Raw genomic sequence first — 27,888 nt, forward strand, 5'->3', positions numbered from 1 at the left:
AATTCCGTTCAATTTTTCTATCGCGAAGCACAACATTGTGTGGAAAATGTGAATTTATTTTGCAAAGATAATTATTTATTTTGGTAAGTAAAACCATTTGTAGTGATATATGTTATTTTTATAAACCACCTAGTAAAACTTTGCTAACATAATGAATCATTGTCGCATATGAATCATCAAAAGACAGTTTCTTTTTTCAACCAACGTCTTCCTGGCTGGCTGGGCTTCACTCACTCAGTCAGTCAGCAGGGAGGGGGGAGGGCCTAGCCTAGGCCTAGTTAGGCTAGACCTAGCCTAGGCTAGATATAGATAGTGGTTAGGCCTGGGTTCTGGGCAAAGAGTTCAAGGGAGGTGAATGGTCTTAAGCGTTGCTAGGAAAAATAATAGCCTAGGCCTACCTAGTCTACTATTCTATCTAGCCTAGGCTAGTACTAGTTTTACTACTAAAAACTAGGCCAGCTAACCTAGTTAGGCTAGTAGCTATTTAGGCCTAGTGGCTAGGCCTAGCTAGTTGTGTATGTATTGTATGCCATACAATAATTAGCCTAGGTCTAGCCTACCTACTACTACTAGGCCTAGGTTAAAAAGAAGTAAGACTAGCCTAGCCTAAAGAGTAAGATTAGGCTAGGCCTAGAGGAAAGGATCATGATGATGCAATTTGAATCAATGAAATTTAAAACGTTATTTTTCTTTATTATGGCTGCCTAAATAATATGATATGGGCACTTTGGATCGACATTTCATGAAGAACTTTGAATTAAATATAATTTTCTTACAGGAACATAAAGTGTTTGTTCTGAAAGACAACAAAAATGGTGAGATACATTATAATTTTTAAAAGGTTTATGACAAATCAAATCAAAAGAATAGCAAGATCAATGGTCATTGGTGGATTCAAGATTTTGAAAAATTATAAAAAGAGATGCTGAACTTACTGTACCTAATGTCCTGTCTATTGCAATACAGTTTCAGGGGAGGGGCGTTTCATGCTGATTTACAACCGTCTATGATTTTGCAATAATGCACAAAAAGTTCCCCATGATTTAATAATTATTAACAATAACTGTAACTTCACCTAAATTACTGTAACACCACTTCCCTCAGTTGAAAAAAAGCAGTGTGTGAAAGTGGATTGAACTTTATCATTATGTGTGATTTTGTTCCCCAAAAAAACCTTTTTATCATACCTTGAGATACCCAGAAAAGATTATAATGAAATACCCAGTCTTCAATACGTATTAATTAAGTTTCACTGTAATAATTGACCTGACAGCAAAATTATCAATAGGAATAAGAAATTAACGGTTTGTTCACTTAATTTTTGTTTTCATTCAGTCTAAAAAAGCAGAGACCATCAAAGTTGTTGTGAGATGTCGTCCACTTAACAGCAAAGAAACAGCTGCTGGACATAAACGCATTGTTGAGATGGATGTAAAGAAAGGCGTGGTTCTGCTTAGTAATCCAAACAGTCAAGGCGAGGCATCAAGAAATTTTACCTTTGATTCAGTTTACGATTGGAAGTAAGTTTACCGTATTTGAACATTTTGATATTAGTTAAGTCTCGCTCATACAACCAACTGAATCCATCGACATTCTTCAGCCTAGGCTTAAAAGAATCTTTAGAATATCGATACTCTTTTATTATATTATATTAGAAAGCATTGAACAAAGTCATGGGTTATTACAAACCAACTTTGGTAAGAATGCTTGCCTCATATTTAAAGACACCTTCTCTACATTTTTTAGATCTATTTTAAGATCACAAACTATATTTAATGTAAAAATAATACTATATGGTCCTATTGCGATAACTTTTTTCGTCTTTAAATGGTTAAAAATGTGAAAAATAAGTCGATTCTAATAATTATAGCGGCCCGCTATAAATCCCAAAATGCATTGCGCGCGGATTGATATTTCTGTTTTTCTTCTGTAATTCACCCACTTTGCGATCGATCGTGAGGCCAAAACAAATGGAAGACTCCTAACTTTTCAGCGAAAATACCGGTTTCCCCCAATTTGTATCAACGGAGTCTGGCAAAAATAGAAAGACAATTAATGCAGCAAATAACTGACGAAGTCAGGCTAGGTATATACATAGCTAGTGTACGATGTTCGTACGTTACCGATGTTTACCAGCTAGGCCTACAAAACTAAGCCTAGCTAGGCTAGGCCTAAAGACCGTCCACGAGAGGTCAGTCGCCGCGAGCTACTTAGGTAGTGCATTGTTTCTCACTTTTTATCATAATTTACCATAAAACGTACATTTAAGACAAGGAATGACCTGGTTTAATGTTTTTAAAGTAATAATATGTATTATTTTTACAAAACTTTACAAATTGTAGGGAAGGTGTCTTTAAATTTGTTTAAATATCTATATGCCTGAAAGCTCTTCTAATTTTTCTGCCTGTTTTACTTTATCGTTTGATTTAGCTTTTTTTTTATATTTGTTTTGAGATTCACCACTGACACCCACAGCACTGTCATTTTTCAGTGGATTTGCAGGCCTTGTCTTTTGAAAATTATAGGTGTGCTACAAATTGCACTCCTCAATACTGTACATTCAGGGGTGCTGTAGGTGTGCTGTTTGTATGTTGGTGTGTAGAAGTTTAAGCGTGTTGTAAATCGCACTGCTCAAGGGCAGTTTATGAGTGTGTTAGGTGAGTGATCGCACTCGCTCGCCTTAAAAGACAAGGCCTGATATACAGTATATATATATAAGCACAGTGGGAGGTACCTCCACTCAAGCACTAAACTCACTCAGTATCAATTCAGAACATTTTTAAAATACAAAAACATAATGAAGAAAGGATTGGATTTGTGTAGAAACCTGCCTAGGAAGAAATGTTTCACACCTGTATATTTATGGGTTTATTTGTGGGTTTGTTTGTTTGTGGGTTTGTTTATTTCTGAGTTTGTTTATTTATGGGTTTGTTTGTGGGTATAGAGTTCTGCGGTGTGATGTCACAACGATAGATGGCGCTGCAAGGTTGACCAACCAAAAAATGCATTCAACGCTACTATGTTGATAAATAGATATCTGTATTTCCATCAAATTATGTATCTTAGCTTGATTTTTGTTAAACTTAAACTGTAGTTGAAGAATAAATAGATTTATTATAAACAAATATTTAGTGATCTTTTGAAATTTTAGTTTGTTTTTATTGATAATTATTATGTTTTAACATGACTACTTCAATAGGTGAAGGTGAGTCCCGTATTCATTCTGAACGTAGGGGAATGAGCTGTTAGGAGCTCATTGTACTAAACCTCGGCATTATGTGGTAGGGTGGCCAGTTCCTTTCCACGCCGCCTTTTTTCTCCCTAGTATTTTCAACCAGGTACTCATTTACAGCTGAGTGGACTGGGAGTTGTCGGGAATTGAACCCGGGTCTATCTGTATGACATTCAAGTGTCCTAACCACTCGGCTACCCTCAATAAGCCTATTCCAAACCATCAGGCAGGTGGAAAGCATTTTTGGTTGGCTAGCAACCGTCGTAAAGTCAACACCGCAGAACTCTATGTTACTGTTAGTTTGAGGGTTTGTTTCTTTGTGGGTTTGTTTGAATATTCTAAAAAGGTCACAGTCTTTTCACAACAAATTAATTGATTTCAGCTCGATACAAAAGGCGTTATATGATGAGACATTTCGCCCTTTGGTGGAGTCTGTTTTGAATGGTTTTAATGGTACAATCTTTGCATATGGACAGACAGGTACTGGGAAAACTTACACTATGGAAGGTAATAATTTTTGAATAAATAAAGCTCAAAAGACATACTGTAGTTTTAATAATGTTGCTCATTGTTTATCTACCGTAAATCTTCTAATAGTAACCCACATTGCAATAGTACCCCCTCCCCCCTCTAATAGTAACCAATAGGTTAATCTATAATAATAACCCATTACTGTAACCCATGGAGGTTACTGTTGGAGTCACAACAACTTTTGATGCAGTCGTATTTTAAAAATTAGGAGATAATGCATGTTGATCTCGGGAGTGGGGAGGTTTGAGTGTTTTTGAGTTTATAAAATAAAGTTGAACGAAATTTGTTTATTCGTCCTGTTTTATTATTTTGCTATGAGTTGCTGACTGGAAAAGGTGGGGGTGGGTTACTATTTTCAGGGGCCTAATTTAACCACCCTACACACTTCCAAGTGTCAGCAACTGTGTTTTTGTTTAGTGTTTGTAAACTATGGAATTTTGCTAGGCTACGTGAAGGGAATAATGGGCTAAATTCTCCATATCTACAATTATTGAACCACATCCATTTTTTTTTTTTTTTTTTGGTTTGTAGGTGTGCGGGGCGATGTTGAAAAAAGAGGTGTGATACCAAACTCTTTTGACCATATATTCACTCACATTGCCCGTAGTCAAGACCAACAGTATTTAGTAAGGGCATCGTATTTAGAAATTTATCAGGTAAGTTAGGTTTTCTACATAGAGATGGATTTCAGGACTGGACTGAGGACACATTATGTTCAATTCTGGTTCATTCCCACCGTGCCATATTGGTTTCTCTTTATGACCATAGTAAAGAAAAAAGAAGAAGCCAACATCTACCTACAGAAGGCAAAATATATAACTGATAATTAATTGAAATTCTAACTCACAGTGAATTGGTTTTGAGATCACCATTTGTTAATAATAATAGTATGTATCGTTTCTTTCTCTGAAAAGAAATTGGAAGATTATTTACTGTAATTCTCTTCCAATTTTTTAATAATCTTCTATAGTAAGTCAGAATTAATTAATTATTCTATAAAATGAACTCCTTCATTAAATATTCATTATCCGTATATATTTATTTCATGAGCTTAATATCCTATCATCATTCAATGTACATGTAAATGAACAAGATGAATAATTCTATGTAATTTGAACTGATATATTCCCTACTGTATATAGGAAATTGTGAATTTCTTAATACAGTGTATCATGTCCATTATTTTTTTGTAAAAATTGTGATCTATAGTTCTTTTTAGTCATGCGATGCATACTGTGACTCATTCAATTATAAATGTCTATATATTTCCTGTATCTAGGAAAAAATGGTAAATTCCATAATACAGTGTATCATGGTTCATTTTTTTTTATTAGAGACAATATCACATGTGATATGTTTTTTGTCATATGTGTCATTATTATTAAAACCTATTTTAATTCCTTAGGAAGAAATTCGAGATTTATTAGCAAAGGACCAAAGTAAGAGACTAGACTTAAAAGAACGTGCTGACACAGGGGTTTATGTAAAGGTATACGATTTAGCGTTATATTTTACTGCGTATTTGAATATTTTTTTAGTAGATGCTTTAGAGCAAAAACAACTTAATATCTGGTCCAAACAATATTTTATTATATTTTATATTTTTATTATCGCACTAATTGGAGGAATTTGGTGTTTTTTTTTTGGTATTGACTATACTAAATTACTATATTAAGATAAAGAATTTTGCAAACAGTCTTTGATTGATTTTATATAGAAACAAAAATATAAATAATGGAGGTCCTCAATGGAAATAATTTTTTCTTGTTGTTAAACTTTCTTTGGTAATATTCTCAGTTTATTAAATAATATTGTTTTCTAGTACTTTTTTTCATTTATGTCCACTTGTTTATAAGTTTGTTTGTTTGTTTGTTTGTTTTATCTTTATACTGGGTGACCTCTTCAGTCAAAGACTGATCTCCCAGAGGGCCCAGTTGGTGATGAGTGGCTGTGATGTACTAATACACCGGGGTATCCCCTACTCGTCTCGAAAGATGTACTAGGTTCTTTAAAGTGCACACGAGCAAGTTGTGTACACTGGACCTACGGTTTATAGTCCTTATCCGAGAAGACTCGTTCTACCACCAGAACCATGGTGAGGAATAAAGTTGTATAATTAAATGAACTGAATTAAAATGAATGAATGAACTTTTGTGTTTTTCAGGATTTATCATCTTTTGTTACCAAAAGTATCAAAGAGATCGAACATGTTATGAACGTAGGGAACACTAACAGGTCTGTAGGGTGAGTGTGTAAATCTAATTGTGCCCTCTATGGTTGGTACTAGTAGTTATTTATATTGACAATTGATAGCGCCCTCACTTGGTTGGTGGTTTATTTGTGTTGAATATTTCCCTTGCCTTTGATGTTGATTCAAGATGGAAGCAGCTCTGATTAAACCAACAATAGATGTGTTATCTATTGAAAAAACCAAGTTGTGTGTTTTTTTTTATTTCAACAATATTTAACAAGGGTGGTCCATCCAGCCAAAGCTGATCATTACACATGCAACAATTAATAATATTTATCGCTTAAAGGCGCCCTGAATTTTGCGTTACATTATTAAATTGAAATTTATTACTATTATTATAAAACAATGTTTTTACAAAATATTTTCATTTGTTGAAAGCCTGAATGTCCTGCTAAGCCCAGTTCCGATTCCTTAAGATAAAACACTCAATCTTTCAACTCATTCTACGGTTTAATATTGTATATTCATTTTTTGTGTGTGATTTTATACTCAGAGCTACCAATATGAATGAGCACAGTTCAAGATCTCATGCCATATTCATAATCACAATCGAATGCAGTCAGGTAGGAAATGGTTATCTTTATTGTGAAATAGATAATCTGTGGAAAAAATAACAATTCTCTAATATACTGAATACTGAAAAGCTTTATTTGTCCATTATCATAATAAAATAACACTAAAAATTCATCTTAAAGATTGCCAGATAAAAAAACAGATAAATATAAAATATTTAAAAAAATTCATATACAGAATACACACACATTTTTTGCACTCAAATTGCGGTTAAAATTTGGAACATTGATAAAAAGTTGTTTAAAAAGTTTCATTTAAATATCCCATTTACACTATTCAACATATCAGAAGTTTTATGGCCCAGTCACAGAAATTGGCTTCCTATGCGCAGGAACATTAGAATTAGAAATGAGATTTATTTGTATAAAATAAAAACTCATATTTTGTTTAGTGTTTTGGCAAGACCAGTCAAATAGGTATTTTAACCAAACAAATATATGAATTTATTGTGGAATCTTTGCTTATACTGTAGGTTGGATTAGACGGTGAGAATCATATATGTGTAGGCAAATTGAACTTAGTAGATTTAGCAGGCAGTGAACGACAGGGAAAGACAGGTGCAACAGTAAGTATTGCTAAGGGATCATATAAAAATCATCTACTGCAGTTACTGCAGAAACAATTTTGTTCCTTTATTATTTAAAAAAATTGAGCTGCCATTGGAAAAAACAGTGTGTATGATAACCTCCAAAATGTGCTATATATTGCATAAATAGTTATAGAGTACATATACAGTAATCAAAATGTAGTTAATTGCAGTAACTGATGTAGAATATTTTTCACATGATCCCTAAATATATTAAAACTGTTAATCGACTGTTTTTATTCTGACCAATATACAAAAAAATGCTAAAAATAACAATAATAAGTAATAATGTAATCAGTGTTACTATTAGTCCAGCTGCTTTTTTGCATAATTTAATTGTTTTTTTTAATCATAAATATACAGTGATCATTTATATTTGTAAGTAGGTTATTTTTTTAATACTAATTCATAATTCTCAAATAAAATATTGGTTTCTCTTGATTCATGCATTTTTTGAATAATTCATATTTTTACTTTATTATGTGGATACTGTAATTCTTATTTGGTTTCTGGATTATAAAAAAACATATGTATGGTTTTGGTGAACTTTCAATATTATAAAAATATTACCAATTGAATTGGTAATTTTTATTTAATTTGGTATAATATAATTTCTTTTTTCTTAACTATTTCTAAACAAATCAGAGAATGGAAATAGGCTTTAAGAGATCGGGGCCTATCAAAATTATCCCCTTAGTGGTGTGTGCTGAATAGGAGTTACCTGTAGTGTTAAAACATTGTTGTCCCTTGTTCGTTTCATGGACAAGTGTCTGAATGAATATGAGTATCCTACAGGAGGAATTTCACTCTATATAATAGTGCTGTCTTAAAATCGACCTACTAACTAAGAAATCTGATCTTTAATCTTTAATTTGTGTTATTTTATAAACTGTATACTTGTATTAACAGTAAATAATATCTTTTCAGTCATAATTCGGTCACTTCATTTGTATTTCAGTATTTCAGTATTTATTGGTACTCACTTTCGAATCAGTGGCACACACCTTTCGGTGGTGCGTCCATACAAATATAAACAACAACATATAAAAGGAAAATGATGATAAAACTTACATAATTAACTAACAAAAAAAAAAAAAAAAAAAAAAAAAAAAAAAACACAGAATAAAGGTACGATAGGTGAACAGTATAAATAATACATAATCATGATAAAATTACTACATAAATCGAAATAAGCACAAATATATGTTTATAATATGTACTTGAAATTATAGATATAGCAAACAGCAAGTACAAGATTTTATTTGTTTAATGATTAGTTATTGGTATATCTAATTGGTCTATCAATGTATGAACTAAATAAGCTAAAATGTCTGACTGAAAAAAAAACAAAAAAAAAAAACTTATACATAGAAAATAAAACTAAAAAACAATTGGATAACAGTATAACGATACAATAGGTCAAAAGTATAAATAATACATAATCATGATTATTTTTACAAAAATCGAGATAAACACAAATATATATGTTTATATGTATTTGAAGTTAGATAAGCAAATAAACTAGTTTATCAATGTAAAAGCCAAATAGGCTAATTATTGGGGTAATGTTGGTAATTTCTTATATATATCTAACCTGGTATCCCAGGCACTTTGTAGGTATTTTTTACAAGCCAAGTCAAAAATTTCCCCAAGAACAACGTTTTCATTATATAAATTGTCTAATAACAAATGTAATTTCATTTCAGAGGTTCCTTCGTAGAAAGATTTCCAATAATGTTCAAACCCGTTATTCATTAATTGTAATTTTATTGGGTAGAAGATTTCTTCTCTTAATTTACTAAATGTATTACATTCTAACATAAAGTGTGCGATAGTTTCAGTGTCATTATTGCAGAGTGCACACATACCCGTACTCGTGGGTGACCATGACTGTTTCCTACCTTCAAGGTTTAGAGAGTTCGATCTCGCCTTAAATTTCAAACAACTTCTTTTAAAGTCATTTTTGTAAAGAAGGTATGGTTCTAGTATCGGTTTATTCTTGTACAATATATATTGTGTCAGAGAAGATTTTGATTGTGCTCTCTTCTGCCATTCGTTATTATCGATATCTTTGTTCTTGCATTTAAATTGAGTTAACCACTTACCAGGTGATTCGTTGGTGAACATATCACCCATGTTACATTTATGTAAGGCTTCTTTAACCTGATTTAACCATCCCCATTTTAATTTATCTTCAAGAATGTTTATGGCGTTAAAAATCACATTGGACCATCTGTCCTTCTCCATGTTTTTTAGGCGGTTAAAATATTTAATCCGAGAGTAGTTTTGAAGCGATTCTAGTGATTGCCAGCCCAAGTCACCATATAGAGCCTCTTTTGCAACGTTACGCGGAGCCTTAAGAATGGTTCTCGCCATTAAAAACTGCAGGTTTTCAACTTTTGCCATTGTTGTTTTTCCGTTACAGTACCAAACTGAGCATGCGTAATTAATGGTAGGGATTCCGATAGATTTCCATAATAGCTCCCCGTAATAAATTCTGTTAAAATCATCTTGTTCATTTATAATGGATTTAATATATGCAATGATGCGATTACCCTTCTTGATAACTTCGTCTATGTGAAGATTGTCCGACAACGTACGAGAAATATATACTCCCAAGTATTTGTATTTATCAGTTTCTGTTATAGAATTGTTTCCTAACCTCCATTTTCTATATAAGTTGGTCCTTTGTCCTGTGATAAGGACATTTGATTTATCATAATTAAATGACATTTTCCATTCTTTAGCAAATTCTGTAGTAGTTTGTAGGAGCATTTTAAGTTCCTTCTCGTTTTCTCCTATTAGCACGACGTCGTCGGCCCATAATAAACAATTAATTTTAGTGTTAAAGATGTTAACACCTAGATCTGAGTTGTTAAGCATTATACGTAATTCATTGATGTATATTGAGAAGAGTGTTGGCGTTAACGAGCATCCCTGTTTAACACCTTCATCGATATCAAATAACTCCGTCTCTAAATTAGCAAATTGGACCTTACATTTAACATTCTCATATAAATTTTGTACGATATTAATTAGGTTACCTTTTATACCGATTCGGCGTAATGCTTTTATTAGTCCTTCTCTCCAGACTGTATCGAATGCTTTTCGGAAATCAAGAAAAGCCAAAAATGTCTTTTTACCCTCGGCTTGTCGAGTAGCTATCAAGCTTTTAAGGGTGAAGATATGGTCTTCACATCGTCTATCTTTACGGAAGCCCCCTTGTGCTTCGGTTAATAAATCATACTCTTCAAGGAATTCTGATATTCTTCGAGAAATTATTCGACTATAGATCTTAGCAATGCATGAGTTTAAGGTAATTCCTCTATAGTTATCTAAATTTCGCCGGTCGCCTTTTTTAAATATAGGAACTATTGTGCCGTTGTTCCATTCATCTGGTATACATTCGAGATGGGAGAGCCTTTTAAACAGTTTATACAGTGTTGCAACAATTGTGTTACCGCCGTTTTTTATCAATTCGTTAGAAATATTATCATTGCCCGGGCTTTTGTTGTTTTTACATAGGGAGACTGCGTATTTTACATCTTCACATGAGAATTCGAGTTTATCCAGAGTAGCGGTTTGAACATTCATGTTGTAGCTGTCAGCTAAATTGTCATTAAATAGATCATTCTCTACATCTAAGTTTTTCTTACCTAAGGTATTAAAGTAATTGGTTAACGAGGACTTAATTATGGGTGCGTCTGATGTTACATTGTCCGTTCCCGGAATTATTATAGATGTAACATTGTTTGTTCGTTTATTTCCTTTTAAAACTGACCAGAAGTCTCTAGACTGAGGTCCGCCTTTTTCCATTATTTTTGAACATCTATCCATCCGGATTTGCATCATTTTTTGTCTAATTAATGTTTTACATTCGTTTCGTTTAGTTTGATAATCTTTCCAGAGATTATCTCTTATAGTTTTATTAAAGTCAGAATTAGTTTTGTTCTTACAATATAGTCGGTGTGCTCGACACGCTTTTTTTCGTTTTTCCATTGACTGTTCAATATCACAATCAAACCAATGTTTACTTTTTCTGGACTGTTTTTTATAGCCTATTGTCTCTTCGGCAGCAGACACTACAAGGCGTTTCCACGATTCCCAAGCTTCGTTAGCATTTAAATGGGCTGGGTCCCAGTTAGTGAATTTAGATTCAAGGTCCTCTTGGAACGTTGTCCAATTGTGGTTATACTTTATATCCCATCGTTGTTTAAATGTTTCAGGGATTGTGTTATTATTATTAAATGATTCCACATTCATATCAATTATAATCATGTTATGATCGCTTCCTATGTGAAAGTTACATTGGTCATCTATCATGAATTCATTTATATCTTTTTGAATATTTGCTGATACAAGACCATAATCCAAAACACTTTTATGTTGATTCTTTACCCACGTAAATACTCCTGTACATTTTTCACTACCGTTAAGGATAAACAGATCACCATCATTACTAAAATCAATAAGTCCTTGACCATTATAGTTTATAGATTCGTCTCCATCGTTAATCAAGTGACCAATTTTGCCGTTGAAATCTCCAAGAATTATTATTTTAGCATCATTGTCATTTTGAGAGATCTCTAAATTTTCCGCTAATAAGGAGACAAACATCTCATCAGTCAAGTTGCGATCGGTTCCTTCACATGGAAAATAAACTAAAGCTATGTAATATATTGAATTGGTAGAACTATTAAATTGCACTTTTACCCATAGTCGTTCGAGGGTATCACATCTCGTATCTAATACATTGTCATCTATGATCTTAATGTCGTCCCTAATTAGGAAGCCGATCCCGCCTTGACTTTTTTTAGTATATGATGATCTATTTTTCCCAATCCAATTGTAACCTTTGATTTGTATTTCTTCCTTATCTTTTAGAAATGATTCGACTATTCCAAATAAATTAATTTTATTGATGTTTACAAATTTTTGGATATCATACTTTTTGCTTTTGTAGCCTCTGATATTATTGTATGCTATTTTAATGTTAGTATTAGTATTACATGATTTAGATTTCTTTTTACCTCGTCTAACTTTAACATGTTTATGATTAATCTTATTTGGAGGCACGTAGTTTAACATAGGATCAGGATTTACACTATTGATACTAGCGATATCTTCGCTATTTTTGTTAATTGTTATCTCATTTATACAGGTATTGTTATTACATTCGTCAATTAAGAAATCGTATATATTGTCATGATTAAAAGACATTACATTACCCCGCAGGTTTCTCCTGGTTGGTTCAGGATCGGCGTTTACTTCATTGCCTGTTTCCTATGGAAGTCGACATTGATAGTTCTTATGTCCAAATTCGAAGCATCCGTGACATTGTACTGGTTTACCATGTTTACAGTCTTTCATCTGATGGTTCCTTTCACCACAGTAGTAACATCCGGTTCTGTTTGTTTGTATTTGTCTACTATTGTGTCGATAATTTAAGTTAGTGTTTGGACGGTGCTGTTTGTTGCGATATGCCTGTGTTCCTATCGGCGACGAGTAGTGGCCTGATGAAGTTCGGTGCGATTTGTTTGTTTCTTTATCTTTCACAATCCTGTGTACTTTGTTGATATTGGTCAGTAATTTCTTCGTTCCGTAGTTGCTGAGGTGAAGTCTACTCCTATTGAGGGATCCACTTTCACATTCGTTATTGTACAGTTTGAAGGTTGTGTCGTTGTCAATTATTTTACAGTCCTCTTTTGACGCGATTCCTTTGATTTCCCTGTTCAGTTTGTCTACTCTACCTTGATGTTCCATAACATCTTGTCTAGGACATATTGTTGATAATATAATGGATGTGCTGGGCGATTTCGTTTTAACATCCTGTATTATTTGTGCGAACTCGTTTGGGGCGTTGTTTGCATCCTCGTCTTTTGTGCAGTCGTTCGTTCCGCCATGAATTATTATGGTATCAAAACTGTTCGCGTCTAGTGATCTCAATGATTCTTTTATATCTTTCATTTTTGCTCCGGGTAGACAAGAGACTTTAGTCTTCATCAATCCTCTTTCATTAATATTCTTGATTATTGAGTCTCCTATAATAAGGGTGTCTGTGTTCAATGGTATACCATTTGTTCTTTCGTGTAGATCTTTGGTACGGTCATTCTTTGTTTGGTCACACATAGCATTGCGTTGCAGTTCTAAGTCATCTTTTAGTTGTTTATTTTCCTGTCGAAGAATGTTATTTTGCTCTTTGATCTCATTGATGATTTTAAATTGTTTATCTAATGATTTTCGTAGTGAAGTTATAGTGTTTGGTATTCCTCTACATGATTCGCAAAACCAACTGGTTGCTCGCTTTCCAGTTGCGGAGATTCCAATACATTGTGGGTGAAAATCAGTTTGGCAAAATGAGCATTCGATGCTTTTTCCTTTGGCGATATGATTTAACATACAATGCTCTACACATTTAATCGTCCGATTAGTGATACTAGACGTGCTTGTTGAAGGTTGTTGTGATTTGGTTTGCGAGCTTGGAGGGGATTGAGGTCTCGGAGGTGTTCGGTTTGTAGACGCCATATTTAAGATTTAATTTAGGATCTATGTCGAATTAATTATTATTATAACTATCATTTGGTATCTGGTTCATTCAGATCGTTCAGATAACTTCTTATAATAGTTCTGGAACGTTTTCCGACTTACAGTTATCCAGATAAATATACAGCACCCAGACGGTCTAAATATTTCAATGATGTAGGATAGCTTGGTTGGCGTGGTCCAGCAGTATTAGCGTGGGCCTAAACAAGCTGTCTATTGTTCTCTATCTATACAGGACGCTATCTTTCCCCAGTGAGAGATGTACACTTCTGCTACGTTGGCCTTGGAAATTTAGTAAAATAGTTATATGAAAACTCACCATTTACTGCTTATTTTCTCAAGATATAAACTATGGTTGGATTCCTCAAGTTGAGATATACTTAACGTTATACCTTTCAAATAAAAATGTTGTTGAAGACTTGAAGAAATTCAGCTAAATTGAGATTAGAATTTAAACGTCCCGCGTCTCGTCCCTCCGCGTCTTGAGATCTTTTTTGTTGTATACTGTATATTGTTTTTAAATGTATTATTTTAAAGAAGGATAATGTTTGTCCCATTTATTAAATTATTTGAGAAAATTTTTTTGGGGGGAAAAATTAATTTTCTTATTATTGTAATCCTCAACCTCTATAGATAGAGATTTTTTTATAGAAATGTTTTATTTATAAAGCGCCATAAGTTTTAACAAATGGTCCACCTTCATTAATGATGGTATTAAATTATTAAATAAATCTATACCAATTTTTTTAATTAAGATTTTATCCTACAGGGTGTACGTTTAAAAGAAGCGACAAAGATCAACCTGTCGCTGTCGGCACTAAGCAATGTCATCTCGGCTCTTGTTGATGGACGTAGCTCCCACATACCCTACCGTGATTCCAAGCTAACCCGTCTTCTGCAAGACTCCTTAGGTGGCAACGCTAGGACCGTGATGGTAGCCAACATTGGGCCTGCCAGTTATAATTTTAATGAAAGCATTACCACACTAAGGTATACAACTCATTTTACTGTGAAAATTGAAATAGTTGACTGTACAGCCATCTATTTAATTGAAACACTAACATTTATTTATTCGAGCGAGTGAGCGGCCGAGCAGTTAAGACAGTGGAACCGTAATACGTTGCCATAACATCGGCAAGGGTTCGAGACTCACTCGCTCCATGGTTCTGGTGGTAGAACAAGTCTTCTCGGATAAGGACTATAAACTGTAAGTCCAGTGTACACATCTGGTGCACTTTAAAGAACCTACAGTAGTACATCTTTCGAGATGAGTAGGGGATTATTCTGGTGTACTAGCTCACACACAGCCACTGTAACAAACTCATCATATATATACTGCTGTATTTGGCGATATCGCTGTTGGATGTATGTGAAATAAAATAATAATATGCAGTGCCTTAATCGGTCAGCCACTTGATTCTAATCATAATCTTCATCATTATCAATTATCATCATTGATATCCTTCAACATGTTCTGTTGCATCCCTGTTGTAATAATAAATAAATATAATATTTTATTATTAGAATGAAATATTGAGACTTACTTATTTTTTTCCTTCATTTATTTGGCATCTCAATAAATAACATTAAAAATACATCAATAATATATAAAATCACCTTAAATATTAATATACATGTACATCAAAAAAGCAAATAAAAATGGCGGGATATTATATATTATTGATATTTTGTTAGGTATGCTAATCGTGCAAAGAATATCAAGAATAAACCAAAGATAAATGAAGATCCAAAAGATGCGCTGCTGCGTGAGTTTCAAGATGAAATCTCAAGGTTAAAGGCTGAACTCAACAAGAAAGGAGAAGGAGGTGGTGGTGTAGGATCTTCAGTAGGAAAGAGGAAACGTAAAAAGAAAATAGGAGGAAGACAAGGTAACATAAACATATTACCTGGTTAATAATAATAGCTAGATTGTGAAGCTCAAGTAAACAAATACAATTTTGATAAATTAAGCTTGGTTCCCACTAGGATTCAAAGTAAGGATGTAAGCACAACACAAGTGACTTGCCCAATCACAAGTGCTTTATTATTTGAACTTTCGCTTGCCACTTGCAAAATGCTGTTTACTTTTTGTCAGTTGCAGTATATTTAATATAATAAAAATACACACTATATTTACGCCTGTTGAGAAGATCGGGCCTTCCGGCCCTCGAAACCTAAAAAAACAAAAACAACATCCTCTAAGAAATTAAGCCAAAAATGGTACCAATGGATTTTGAATGCGGGCTTAACACCTTAGCTTCTGCGGGACCTGCCCATTCAGCCAATCGAAACATTAGTATTTTATCAATAGCCATAGTGCCCCCTATTTAGGCATAGATAGTGTGAATTCATGCCTAGGCGTAAATGCAGCCACTATGTAATAAAAATGATACATTTCCAGGAGAACCCGGATCTGATGGAGAAATAGAAGAAGATAGTGAGGATGAAGTTGAAGTGATGGACGAAGCTGAATTATACAAAGAGGCCCAGCAAAAACTAGAGCATGAGAGGCAGACGATTCTTGCTAATCAGAATATGATAGCAGAGGTTCGTTGGTCACGTTTTCCCCTTGATTTTATGTTATTTAAGATTGTGTTGAACAACTAACCCTGGATAACTAAATTTGATGAATTATCCGTCAGCTTATCACTCTAGCCATTAACCCCTTTAATGGCTTGATTTGTAGTTGGGTATTTGTAATGTTTAGTAGTTGTTCTCGGGAGTAGGTAGTTATCCTATTTGACTGGGGTTTTTTTCAGAAGATAATCAGAAGATTTAGCTCCTCAAAATCCTCACTGTTTATATGCAAGCAGTGAGAGGTGTTTGCAAGTGACCAATCCAATATGCCTATTGTTTAGGGATTTGTCCTAGAATCTTTTCCTTAATGAGGAGTCACTATCTGGAATGAAAGAAAAGAAACAGTTTTTAGTCAATGATTTATGATTGAATTTTGTTGATTTTAGGTCCTTTGGTAAATTTAGTAAATAATTGCTTCACTGAGTGACTCTAAATCTTTTGATTGGAGAGTGATTGTAAAATTATTTTTTTACTACAGGAAAAAGAAAAGATTTTATCAGAAATCAAGTTAAAGCAGACTGACCTAAAGAAACAACATCAGGCACAAGACGCACTCAACTCCAAGATCAAAGCAATGGAGAGTAAACTATTAGTTGGTGGTAAAAGTATCATAGACCACACGAATGAGCAGGAGAAAGAGTTGGAGAAAAAGCATCTACAGTTAGCAGAACAGCAGGTTAGAGTCTTTATATTAAAGATAACAAAATAGTTCTATATACACTATCAAAGTTTATGTGACAAAAAATGTGATGTGCCCATATATGGACATGATGATGTCATATCACATATTTGAGCATATCACTACCATATTTGAGCATATCACTAGCATATTTGAGCATATCACTACCATATTTGAGCATATCACTACCATATTTAAGTGATTTCTTTCATTCCTTGTCTAATATTCTTTTAAATAATTCCTGATCCAAATGTGCTGAATGTAACCTCACAGTTGAGATATATTTTTCCTCTAAATAGTTATTTAAATACTTTCTTCTCTAGATGGCTAAATATTCCAAGCACCCTCTGCGCATAAGTTCTTGCTCTAAGTATTTCAAACACTCTTTTCAAAGAATGTCTCAACTGAAAAGGTGCCTGTTTCTCCCATGCCCAGAAGAGCATATTTGGACAAGTTTTCACGCTAAATTGTTATATCCTATTATAAGCAGTGGGAAATTATTCTCAGCGCCTAAAATATCTTTATAAAGCACATTTAAGAATTCCTCGACTCAATTAAAAAGCATCTTGAATATTTATTAGGTAGCTATGTAGACGAGCGATTTTCAGAAACTAGGCCAACGCTCAATGCGCTGTATATTGTTATCCCGGTCATTTTTTGGATCAAACATACTCCCATAATAATGCAGCTAGTAATCAGTGCAAAGTTGTGTCTTGATCTAATCGGGTACCCATTTATACACCTGGGTGGAGAGGGCAAATGTAAGTAAAGTATCTTTCCTAAAGGATACAAGCAATGCTGCAAGAGTTTAATTCGAACCACGATCTCACGATCATTTATCCAAATGATCCAACGTCCAAGACACTGCCCCACACGCCCTCATAATATAATAATATTATAGATCAAACCTGATATGTGGTGGCGTGTGGCGCAGTGTGTTGGACGTTGGACTACCGATCGTCAGACCTAGGTTCGAATCCAACTCTCACCACATTGCTTGTATCCGTAGGCAAGATACTTTACTTACGTTTGCCTCTTTCCACCCAGGTGTATAAATGGGTACCCGGTTAGATCAAAATACAACTTTGCGCTGGTTACTGGTTGCATTATGGGAGTATGTTTCCATACGTGTTTGATCAAAAAAAAATACTGGGGTAATAATGCTTGTAAAGCGCCTTTGAGCATGATTACTCATGAAAAGGGCGCTACATAAAATGTGGTATTATTATATATTATAAGCTGCCTTTTTAAAAAAGCACCCTTCTGAAATGATCCCTATATTGATGAATGAACTAAAGAACTTGCTCATATTTATATGTAAAAAAGGAGTCTCCTATTTGATTTTACAGCGTAAAGAACGAGAAATGGAGCAAGCATTGGAAGAAAAACATGATATCCATAAAGTACTTAAAGACACTTATGGTTCCTTACAACAAGAAGTAGATATCAAGACAAAAAATTTAAAGAAGGTATGTCATGTTTTATTTGATCCTGTATTATGAAAATTTTTACTGCATAATTACAATCATATTTGGTATTTTGAAACTTATTTAAAACTTTTTTAATATTTTGTTTTTTTTTGTAGTTGTTTGGGAAGCTTCAACGCGTAAAATGTGAAATACAAGATTTACAAGAAGAGCATTTAATGGAACGACAAAATCTGGAACAGACACAGAATGAGTTGACCCGTGAACTTAAACTCAAGTAAAGTTACACACATACAATATTACCTATCAATTAAAAATTGAATACTTATTGGCGGTCTAGATCATTATTGATATTATTTTTCTCCTTTAATTATTTGAAAACTCAACGTCTAAATACAAAAACAGTTGTTTCAGACATTTTTTTTTTTTGCACTATAAATTTCAAATCATACCATTAACCATCAGATATTACAGTATACTCAACCCAATTATTTTTCCATGTGCTTATAATACTGTCTGAAATAGTTGTGTGTGTTTTTGTAGTAATTGGGTTTTTTCCTCCCAAATATTCAAAAGCAGCAGAAATATAACTGGCATAATTTTTATTTCCAAGGTAGTATACTTTACCAGAAATTATGTAGTTCAGCTTGTTCATTAAAATAAATCTATGTTAGCTTCTATATCTTTGTTTCTATTGATTTAGATTATTGATAATTGAGAATTTTATCCCACCTGAGGAGAAAGCAAAGATTTCGAGTCGAGCAGAATTTGATGAAGAAGGTGACCAGTGGAGCCTGAAACCTCTAGCGAAAACAGAAGGGTAGACATTTATACTTATTTACTGTTACTTTTGTTTTGCACATTATAAATATTAGTGCTTACTCTTTAAATTGAATATCAGTTTTTGGTGGTGCAGTCAACATTTCATAAACCATACAATGTTGGGCATTGCCTATATAGGGATGTAAGCCTACAGAAGAATTGAAAAAAAAATTAAAACAGTACTTGGAGATGGGGTACTGTGGCTGCTATATTGAAAATAGACTGAAAAAAACCCCCATTAAAACAAGCTATAGGCTTCAAAGTAAAACACAAGTCCTGTAGCTTCTTCACTCAGTACAGTTACTGCACATGTACATTCATGCCCATTGTCTAGTGTTTTAACCAGAGAGTCGTTGTGTAAGAATGCATATTACAGTGTCTTTATTCAGCTTACAGCAGCAGGAAGTTTACTGCCTAACCATTTTAGTATTGACTGTATTTCATAATACATGTTTTATTTTAGGCCTACACAAATGGCTAAAAGGCCAGTAACAGCATCAGGTAACAGGAGACCAATCACTGACTATGCCAAGACGATCGCTCGAAGAGGATCAAACCCTAGATACAAGGTATGGTTTTTCCCTCAGGTTGTATATACAAACTATGAATCTCAAGCAATGAAGGAAGAAGGCAAATATTACTATGTTGCAAGCCACATGTTAGTCGTTTGACACCAAGTGTAGAATGTTTTCTAAGTATTGTATACAACATTTAGTGTAAACAAGTATCATTGTATAGTAAATAGCAACTTAAGTAATAAACTTTAGCTCTGTTTACACTATCAAACTAATTTGAAAATAAAATTGGTGATATGCACAAATATGGTAGACATCATGTCCATATATGGGCACAGCACATTTTTTTTTGTCACATAAGGCTTGATAGTGTAGACAGACATTTAATTATAGCAATGTTGGATAGCTACAGTATTTTAGTTATAGAATCTCGAATTTTAATAAATTTAGTTATGTCAAATTTAAATAGCATCTTTATTTATAGTAACTTAGTTTATATAGCAACTTTCCAAATTTCCTAATGAATATTTTTAAGGCTGAGAACATTTTAAAGATTGATCTTGACATGCCAAACAGAACGACACGAGATTACGAAGGACCAACAGTTGCACCACGTGTACAGGCCGCTCTAGATGCCGCCCTTAAAGATGAAGAAGATATAGATATTGATATTTCGTAAGTTAAATGTTTTGTTTTCCATTTCCTTAAATGGTAAAGAAATCTATATAGTGCAATACTACATAACAAACTTAATGAAAAAAATAAAATTTAAAGCAAAAAATATTCAAATTGTCTTGTAGGTTTTTGGTTAAATTTAACCATTTATTTTGTCTCTTTATAAGTGAAATAATTATTTTAGTTCATTTTTATTCCAACAAAATTAAATGACATTATTAAAACTGCAAAATGGTCTATTCAAAGTCTGATTTGAAATCTTCATTTTTCATGTTTTTGTGGGACAATACATCATTAATATAAGTTGTGAGACGATTTATTATGGTACAACTTGCAAGCAAAACCAGCATTAGGAGAACACTAACACTTATTTTACATAATATACAAAATTCTTCTCTTCCATCAATAATTGATTTTGTTATTGATAGAGATTGTCTGCTTGGTATATGTCTATAGACAGAAGATAGCACTTACCCATGTTGTAATAAGAGCTATGATTAAAAACTGTATATTCCAATTGTTAAACTTAATTGCGTGTTAAGCCAGATAGTATTCTACGATAGTGTACGATTGTTGCACTTGTTTCCTCAACCCTACTTCACATATCATATTTACATTGAAGATAACTCATATAAATGATTGTAATATTATTATTAACACTTGACAGTGTCAGTGTGTAGATATGATTTATGAAGATAATATTAGACCCAAGTTGTTATAGTTGAACAAATGGACACAGATTATTACCACAAAATTCAATTACTCAAGATAACATTTACATTTCATAATACAGCAACTATTGTCTCGTCTGCCATCATTTTTTTTGCACACCATCCAATAAATACATGACTCACAAATTAGGAATCCTATGCTATAGTAAGTCTCAGTTTGCGCTCGGTGTCAGAAAAATCATGTCAGTCTTCACAGGATTTGAACCAAGGAAATACGATAATACAAATGTTACCCATTATGGATGTTTCATTTTGTCTATATGATGTCATTGTCTACATTGTATTTTATAACATAATTGTAATTGTACATAGTCTAGTCACAGACTAACATGTGAATTTAACTGAAGTGTTACCTTGATTTGATAATTATGAATTCTTTTACATTGAAATGTTATAGTGGTAGGTCCTAGGGCTAATTTGTATTTGTCCACCTGGTATAAAGTTTACATTTAGACTTGAACAACTTCCTTAACACATCCTGTATGTTGTTTCACCAGATGTTGTATTTAGTTTTAAATTTATTAAGGACTGATTCTATTAACCTGATTGTTGGTTCATATCTGAAATGAAATAGGAATCTAATCGAGATATGATGTATGCATGCATAATGTGTGTAGGTAGATAGATATATTTGTGGACAAAACAATTACTATGACTGTTGTGTAATGTTAAAATAAAAAATTAAATAAATCTATAAATGATCAAGTCTATTGGTTTCAATAATTGTGATTTCTTTGTTTTATTTCAGTATTGGTAAAGGGAAGGGCAAGAAAGAGAAAAACAGCAAAAAAATGTAAGTTTTACTGTTGGACATACGCAACTGTATTTAACTCAAGCCATGTAGTATAGTATTTTAATTTAGTGCTTTTTTTTATTTTGGTTTAATGAAAAAATTGGTTTATACACCATATATGACCAAATACAATCACATGATATTTATATAATATTGCAATTACTCCCTCATAAACTTCTACATTGAAACAAACTAATTAATTGTTGCAGTAAAATATGTAGTTACTGCAGTAACATGTCGACATGATACCTAGCATATCCTCCTGTTCAGGGGATGCAAAATACTGATACATATTTGTCTTTCAGGTTTCCATCGTCTAAGAAGGGCTCACTGAACTCTGAACTGTACCCATCAGCACGAGGACTAGTCAGCAAGTAACAAAGTATCCTAAAGGTTGGCTTATGTCGACACGGAACGAAACGCAACTCAACTGTGTCGACATTGAGGGCCCCATAAAATCAGGTCACGCTGGCTTGGTCACCCTCTTGAAAAATAGTAAACTAAATAAACAAAAGCGCTCTGACCTCAACTCAAAAACAGAAAATATGTTGATTGCGTTGAACATGTTTTACTTTTCTATAACTGAAAGGAACTGAACGCGACTAAAACATGCGGTGTGTGTAACCGCAATCAGTAGCAATCAACTATGAATCGTCCACGGTATGGTAACCACGTTTTACAATCGGTTCCATTGTCGGCATATTCGCTTAATTGCAGTTCGGTTCAGTTGCTTGAACAGTCAACATAAACGCTCTTGTGCAGCTAGTTCTTTTCATTTGAGATGGTTTGCGTTGAGTTGCTTTCAAGTCCAAGTCGACATAAGCTTACCATAACATTTTGTTTGTGTAATGACACTTATCATTCCTAAAATAGAATAAATACGTTTAAATTATTTTCTTTGTAGTCCTTTGACTAAATAGTTCATTACAATGATTTCAAAAACTGTATTAATTAATTAGTATTATAAATAATAATATTTTACATCGTATAGAATTGAAAAGATTTTTATATTCATGTGTTCAAATACTGTATATATTGACAGACTACATCACATGGGGGAATGTAGGTCCTAGAAGAAATGATAATGTCTTTCAAAAGAGGGAGGAACAGATCCATGTAGGGAGGTGGGTGGGGTAGGAGTTGTGGTTAGGTGTAACCAAAATATGTATAAATAATAACACTAATATTTAAATTATATTAAGAACGTTTATCATTCAAAATTAAATAACTTGTGTGTGAAGTTGAGATTTGGTTATATGTCAGATGATAAAGGACACACTCAGACAAGTCACACCTAAATCTACTAGATCCTTGTGCGGTATCACGTATAGCAACATTAAACAGTATCATGTCTTTTGATAGCAACTGCCATCCTATATGAGTACTGTATGTTAGATGCTATGGTATATTCTGTCAGCAGATGTGATACCTTACAAGAATCTATCACTGTATATTATGTGTAAATTCTTGGTTGATGAGGTTAAACTGACATATGTTCTAAATTGGTATTTTGCATGAAAATATACTATTTACTATGATGCTGCTTTTCTAAACCTGTGAAGAACTGTAATTATAGGTGTGTGGCGCAGTGTGTTGAATTTCTGAATACTTGTGTCCTTTACGTACATTTGCTTTTCTCCACCCAGGTGTATAAATGGGTACCTGGTAATGTTAACCACAAACTGCGTTGATTACTGCCTGCAACATTATGGAATCCAACAAAATCATTGACATTTTTATTCCATAATCAAAATAAAGACATAAACAAATACAATAAAAAATAATATAATGATGGAATGGGATACAAAATAAGCAAAAATGCTTTAAACATGTAACCCTAACAAAAAAACAAACAGTACAAAAAAACAACAAAAGAACACCAAAATGCCATATTATGTTTGAGCAAAAATGACCGGGGTAATAAATGTGATGCGCTTATAGACTCTGAGCATTACACGCTTTAAGAACGATGTATCATTATTATTTTCGTAGTCGACACTGGCAAACAATTGTTTTTAAAAACTCGAGTAAACTCCGAGTGTGTCAAAGTTTTTCCAAAGTTTGCTAGTGTAGACCAGTTGACAAACTTCAGCAAAACGCACAAAATGTGTAGGTAGATCATCTAGCGAACTTCCGAGTTTGGTAAAGTTGCGTTGTATTTTTCATTTACGGTTACCATGCCAAAGAATTTTCTCTCACCACCGCCCTCCCCGCTTTTTTTTAATCTGTCAATTTTGACTTTCAGTAATTGAAGATGTTCAAAGTCGTGACTCATCGTTATCATTTTGGTATCATTATTAGATAATAACAGATAATTACGATTGTTATATCAATTGAAAGAATTTGAACTTTGATGATTCTAAATTTTGAAAACAAACACAAAATGAGTAGTGGCAATTGAATAGTATCGGTCATTGTCAACCATATGTTGAGTTGAGTTTCACAATGTTTGTTGACACCTCAACTTGTAATTTTATGTAATTCACACCACCAATTTCACAAATATTTCATTTCGTTTCATTTATTTATTTCACAAAAAAAAAACTGATGAATGAATATGTAACTTAACAATAGGCTTAAGTTTATAGTTTTGTGTTGCTTTTTGCTACACTCTCATGCATGTCGAAAAAGTTCTCTGTTGGCACTGATGTATAATTTATTTGACTTGTGTTTTGGCAGATATATCATATATCATCAGTATGCTGATTCTGGCGATAAGCGACAAACGATATATTATTGCGACCAATAGTAAAGAATAAATTAAATGTCGACGTGTTCTCAATGTTCAATGCCTTTCTGCCATTGTTATTTTCTTCTTTTTCCCCCATTATGGTATCTAAATTGGTTCAGTATCTTAGAAACTTCGTACACAGAGTAACATATTTTATGTGACTGTTAGTCCTAACTTACAAAATTGATACCGTACTGTACTATGAACAATTATGACATTTGCCGTGGAACTCTATCGACTAGCAAAGATTCCACATCTTAAAATATTCGATTCCAATGTCGAATCAGAATATATTCTATAACGAGCAAATTCATAATTCATATGCCTTGAAAACATCTGGTCTTTGATTTAAAAATTAATTTATGTAACCACGCGCACTTCATCGTATACTGTTGTTTTTTGTTTTATTTTATATTGTATTGTTTGAATATATTCCGTCCATAAAATACCGTATTAATAGGTGTTGCCATTTAACGCATTCAATATGGGAACAATAAACAGCTAATTTTATGTGCAATTTTTATAATTATTTATTGTTTATTGTTATTTATTATTAATTGTTATCATTGTATTAGTTTTATTACATAACATTTTAGCAGAAATTTGCACCATCGGTATCGACAATTTATAGCGACCTATTTGTAGGCCTACGTTGGTTCCGTTTCACGTTCAGTTATTTTGATTTTTCTGTGATTTAGGAAACACAGTACAGTCTTTTTTAATGCTCAATGTGTTTCTGAAAGTGCGCCAAGTTCAATCATTTCAATATTTAATATGGCCTATATAGAGTAAAATTGGATGATGCCATTCATCCACAACGTGCAATTACGTATAGTAAGAATGTAAACAAAATATTTAGAAAAGGAACACAGGTTTTTATTAAATTAAATTAAATAATTCAATATTAACTCAATGTAATATATAGTAATAACAAATGATAACAAAATGAAGCCGTGACTGGAAAATGATTTAAATAACAGGCCTACTTAAGCATTAGAGGGAAGTCATAATGCAACGTGTTGGTCTTTATTGGATCATCAACATCATTTAACATTTAATAACCATATGCCTAATTTCCTCGTTTCTCCCTGGTTTCCTTTTCAAATCAACACTCCTTTTGCCGCGCTTCGACACTCCTTGTGTATGTCCTATCTCTCAAAACACGCCCCCCCCCCCTCCTCCCCATACACACACCCCCTTCCACGTACTATTGAAAAATACATACCCATGGTTAAATTAAAATAATAATTTAATAAGTGGACATTTTTAGTTGACTATAGTATTGTGAATCCGAAAAAAAATGGTATTTTTTTATATTCTTAATTTCTTTTTGTAGCAACTTAACAGCATACATTTTTTCGTTAATTCGAATTTTATTTAAGACCATAGACGTACTGTGTAGGCCTGATTTTTATCCTTGATATAGCCTACGAACAGGCCAATCAGTGGAACAGTGGTTGTTAGCAGTGTATAAATTACAAGTTATCTGCCTGCCTTTATCTTTCCCCTACCTCTCTCTTCCCGAGATAAAAAAAAAATCAGCACGTGAATTACGTCACAAAATAATACGTATCGTATGAGTTATTTACTGTGCGTGATTATTAGATGTGATTACGGTTTTTTTAACCTGTATTCATGTTTATTTAAAGCGCATGAAGCTTAGTTTTAATTAATATAATTAAAAAGATTGTATTATTCGCTTAATCAACAATATTTGAAATGGAGAAACAGTATAATATATGAATAAATTGTATTATTTAGTCGTCCATTTGTGATTGACATTCTTTTAAATAAAGTGAGGTGAAAGCATTAGCATTAAAGTTTCAATTTTATCTTGTGAATAGTTCCTCCCCCCCCCCCCCCCCACCTAAGAAATTATTGGAGATAGGCCTATGTAGACATTTTGAATAACTTAAATTAATTATAAACAAAATTAATAATGAAGCTAGTTGCAGTGTTATGTACGGTACGGCCTTAGATCGGTTATCTAACTCCAATCTGGTCTATAAAAAAACGGCGTTTCAATTTAAAATGTATGTCTAGAATGTTCAGTTTAGGCCTACCTAATGTGACGTGTTAAATATATGGACTGTCATGCTACTTGTCATCGTAATATTAATGAAACCATATTATTGCGCAAAAAAAAAAAAAAAAAATCCAATCCGTTGGCTTGATGGCGAATAGGGTGCATAGCGGTATTTGGCGGGTGGGACTAGGATGTACGTCCGTCATACACATATTCGTGAGAAAGAATATTGAGGCCATACAATGTCATTACGACACTGTTAGCGATTGGAAAAATTAAGATAACGACCATTGGTTTGCTTCGCGCTGGGGGCCTATATACCACCATCTCAAACCGCACCCTAAAACTCCCCCTCCCCGCACACACACCCCCACGCGCCCAATATTTCCAACATACACGCCACTCTAGCGTCTGTGAGAATTTCTCCGTTTTTTCTCTCCCGAAATATAATAAAATGAAAGTCAAATTAAAGATAACATCGCCAAAGTTGCAAAGGCGGGTCAAACCATATGAAAACCCAGAACAAATATTTATTTCACCCTTGCCGACTGTACCAGCTCCCCACTGATTCGAATTTTAATGGATGATATTATTTTTTACTTACTTTAATTCTTATATTACCATAAATTATCATTGTCAGACCCACACAGAAACGTCGCGAATCTTCATACAGTATGACTCAGGCAGTCAGTGGAAACTTTCAATCACACAGCATATAATTATCATGGTCAAACCATGGATAAAAGAATTAGAATCTATTCTTTAATCCATGGTCAGACCCACACAGAAACGTCACGAATCTTCATACAGTATGACTGCAGTCAGTGGAAACTTCCAATCACACACAGCATAATTATATCATTGTCAGACCCACACATTCAAAAATCGCCCATATACAGTATTACTGCAATCAGTGGAAACTTCCAATCACACAGTAATCATTCATCTATATCGAATAAGACACTCCCGGAAGAAACTGCACTAAATCAAAGAATCGACAAATGGTTAAATAAAAGTGAATAGCAATAAATATGTGATGGAAATTTCCGATATGTTTCAATGATCAACTCGACGTTTACTCGAGAGTTCCAATCGTTTGTTGTTACCAAAAGATAGCAAATTTCTTAATTTCAAACTTCAGATGTTATTATAGATATATGCCTATCTTTTAAAGTAAAATACAATAACATATCAAA

At 33.3% G+C, this 27,888-nt stretch overlaps 1 protein-coding gene across 1 annotated transcript; it reads left to right on the plus strand.

Moving 5' to 3' along the window:
* Nucleotides 1–26,474, plus strand: LOC140053844 (kinesin-II 95 kDa subunit-like). The gene is made up of 20 exons (XM_072098550.1): nt 1–83; nt 779–815; nt 1,336–1,520; nt 3,615–3,739; nt 4,295–4,419; nt 5,169–5,252; nt 5,928–6,007; nt 6,508–6,577; nt 7,060–7,152; nt 14,486–14,706; nt 15,412–15,605; nt 16,118–16,263; nt 16,772–16,969; nt 18,322–18,441; nt 18,558–18,676; nt 19,103–19,219; nt 19,685–19,790; nt 20,272–20,411; nt 21,891–21,935; nt 22,241–26,474. The coding sequence occupies exons 2-20, from the start codon at nt 813–815 to the stop codon at nt 22,311–22,313; spliced, it is 2,244 nt and encodes a 747-aa protein (XP_071954651.1). The 5' UTR covers nt 1–83; nt 779–812; the 3' UTR covers nt 22,314–26,474.
* The last annotated feature ends 1,414 nt before the right edge of the window (nt 26,475–27,888 follow it).

The sequence above is a fragment of the Antedon mediterranea genome, chromosome 7 (assembly GCF_964355755.1).
Source record: "Antedon mediterranea chromosome 7, ecAntMedi1.1, whole genome shotgun sequence".
NCBI lineage: Eukaryota > Metazoa > Echinodermata > Crinoidea > Comatulida > Antedonidae > Antedon > Antedon mediterranea.

Excerpts from the sequence above, each read along its gene's own strand:
- LOC140053844 (XM_072098550.1), top strand. Across the intron at positions 5,253-5,927 it reads ACACAGGGGTTTATGTAAAG|GATTTATCATCTTTTGTTAC; the intron begins GTATACGATTTA and ends TGTGTTTTTCAG. Across the intron at positions 14,707-15,411 it reads GAAAGCATTACCACACTAAG|GTATGCTAATCGTGCAAAGA; the intron begins GTATACAACTCA and ends ATATTTTGTTAG.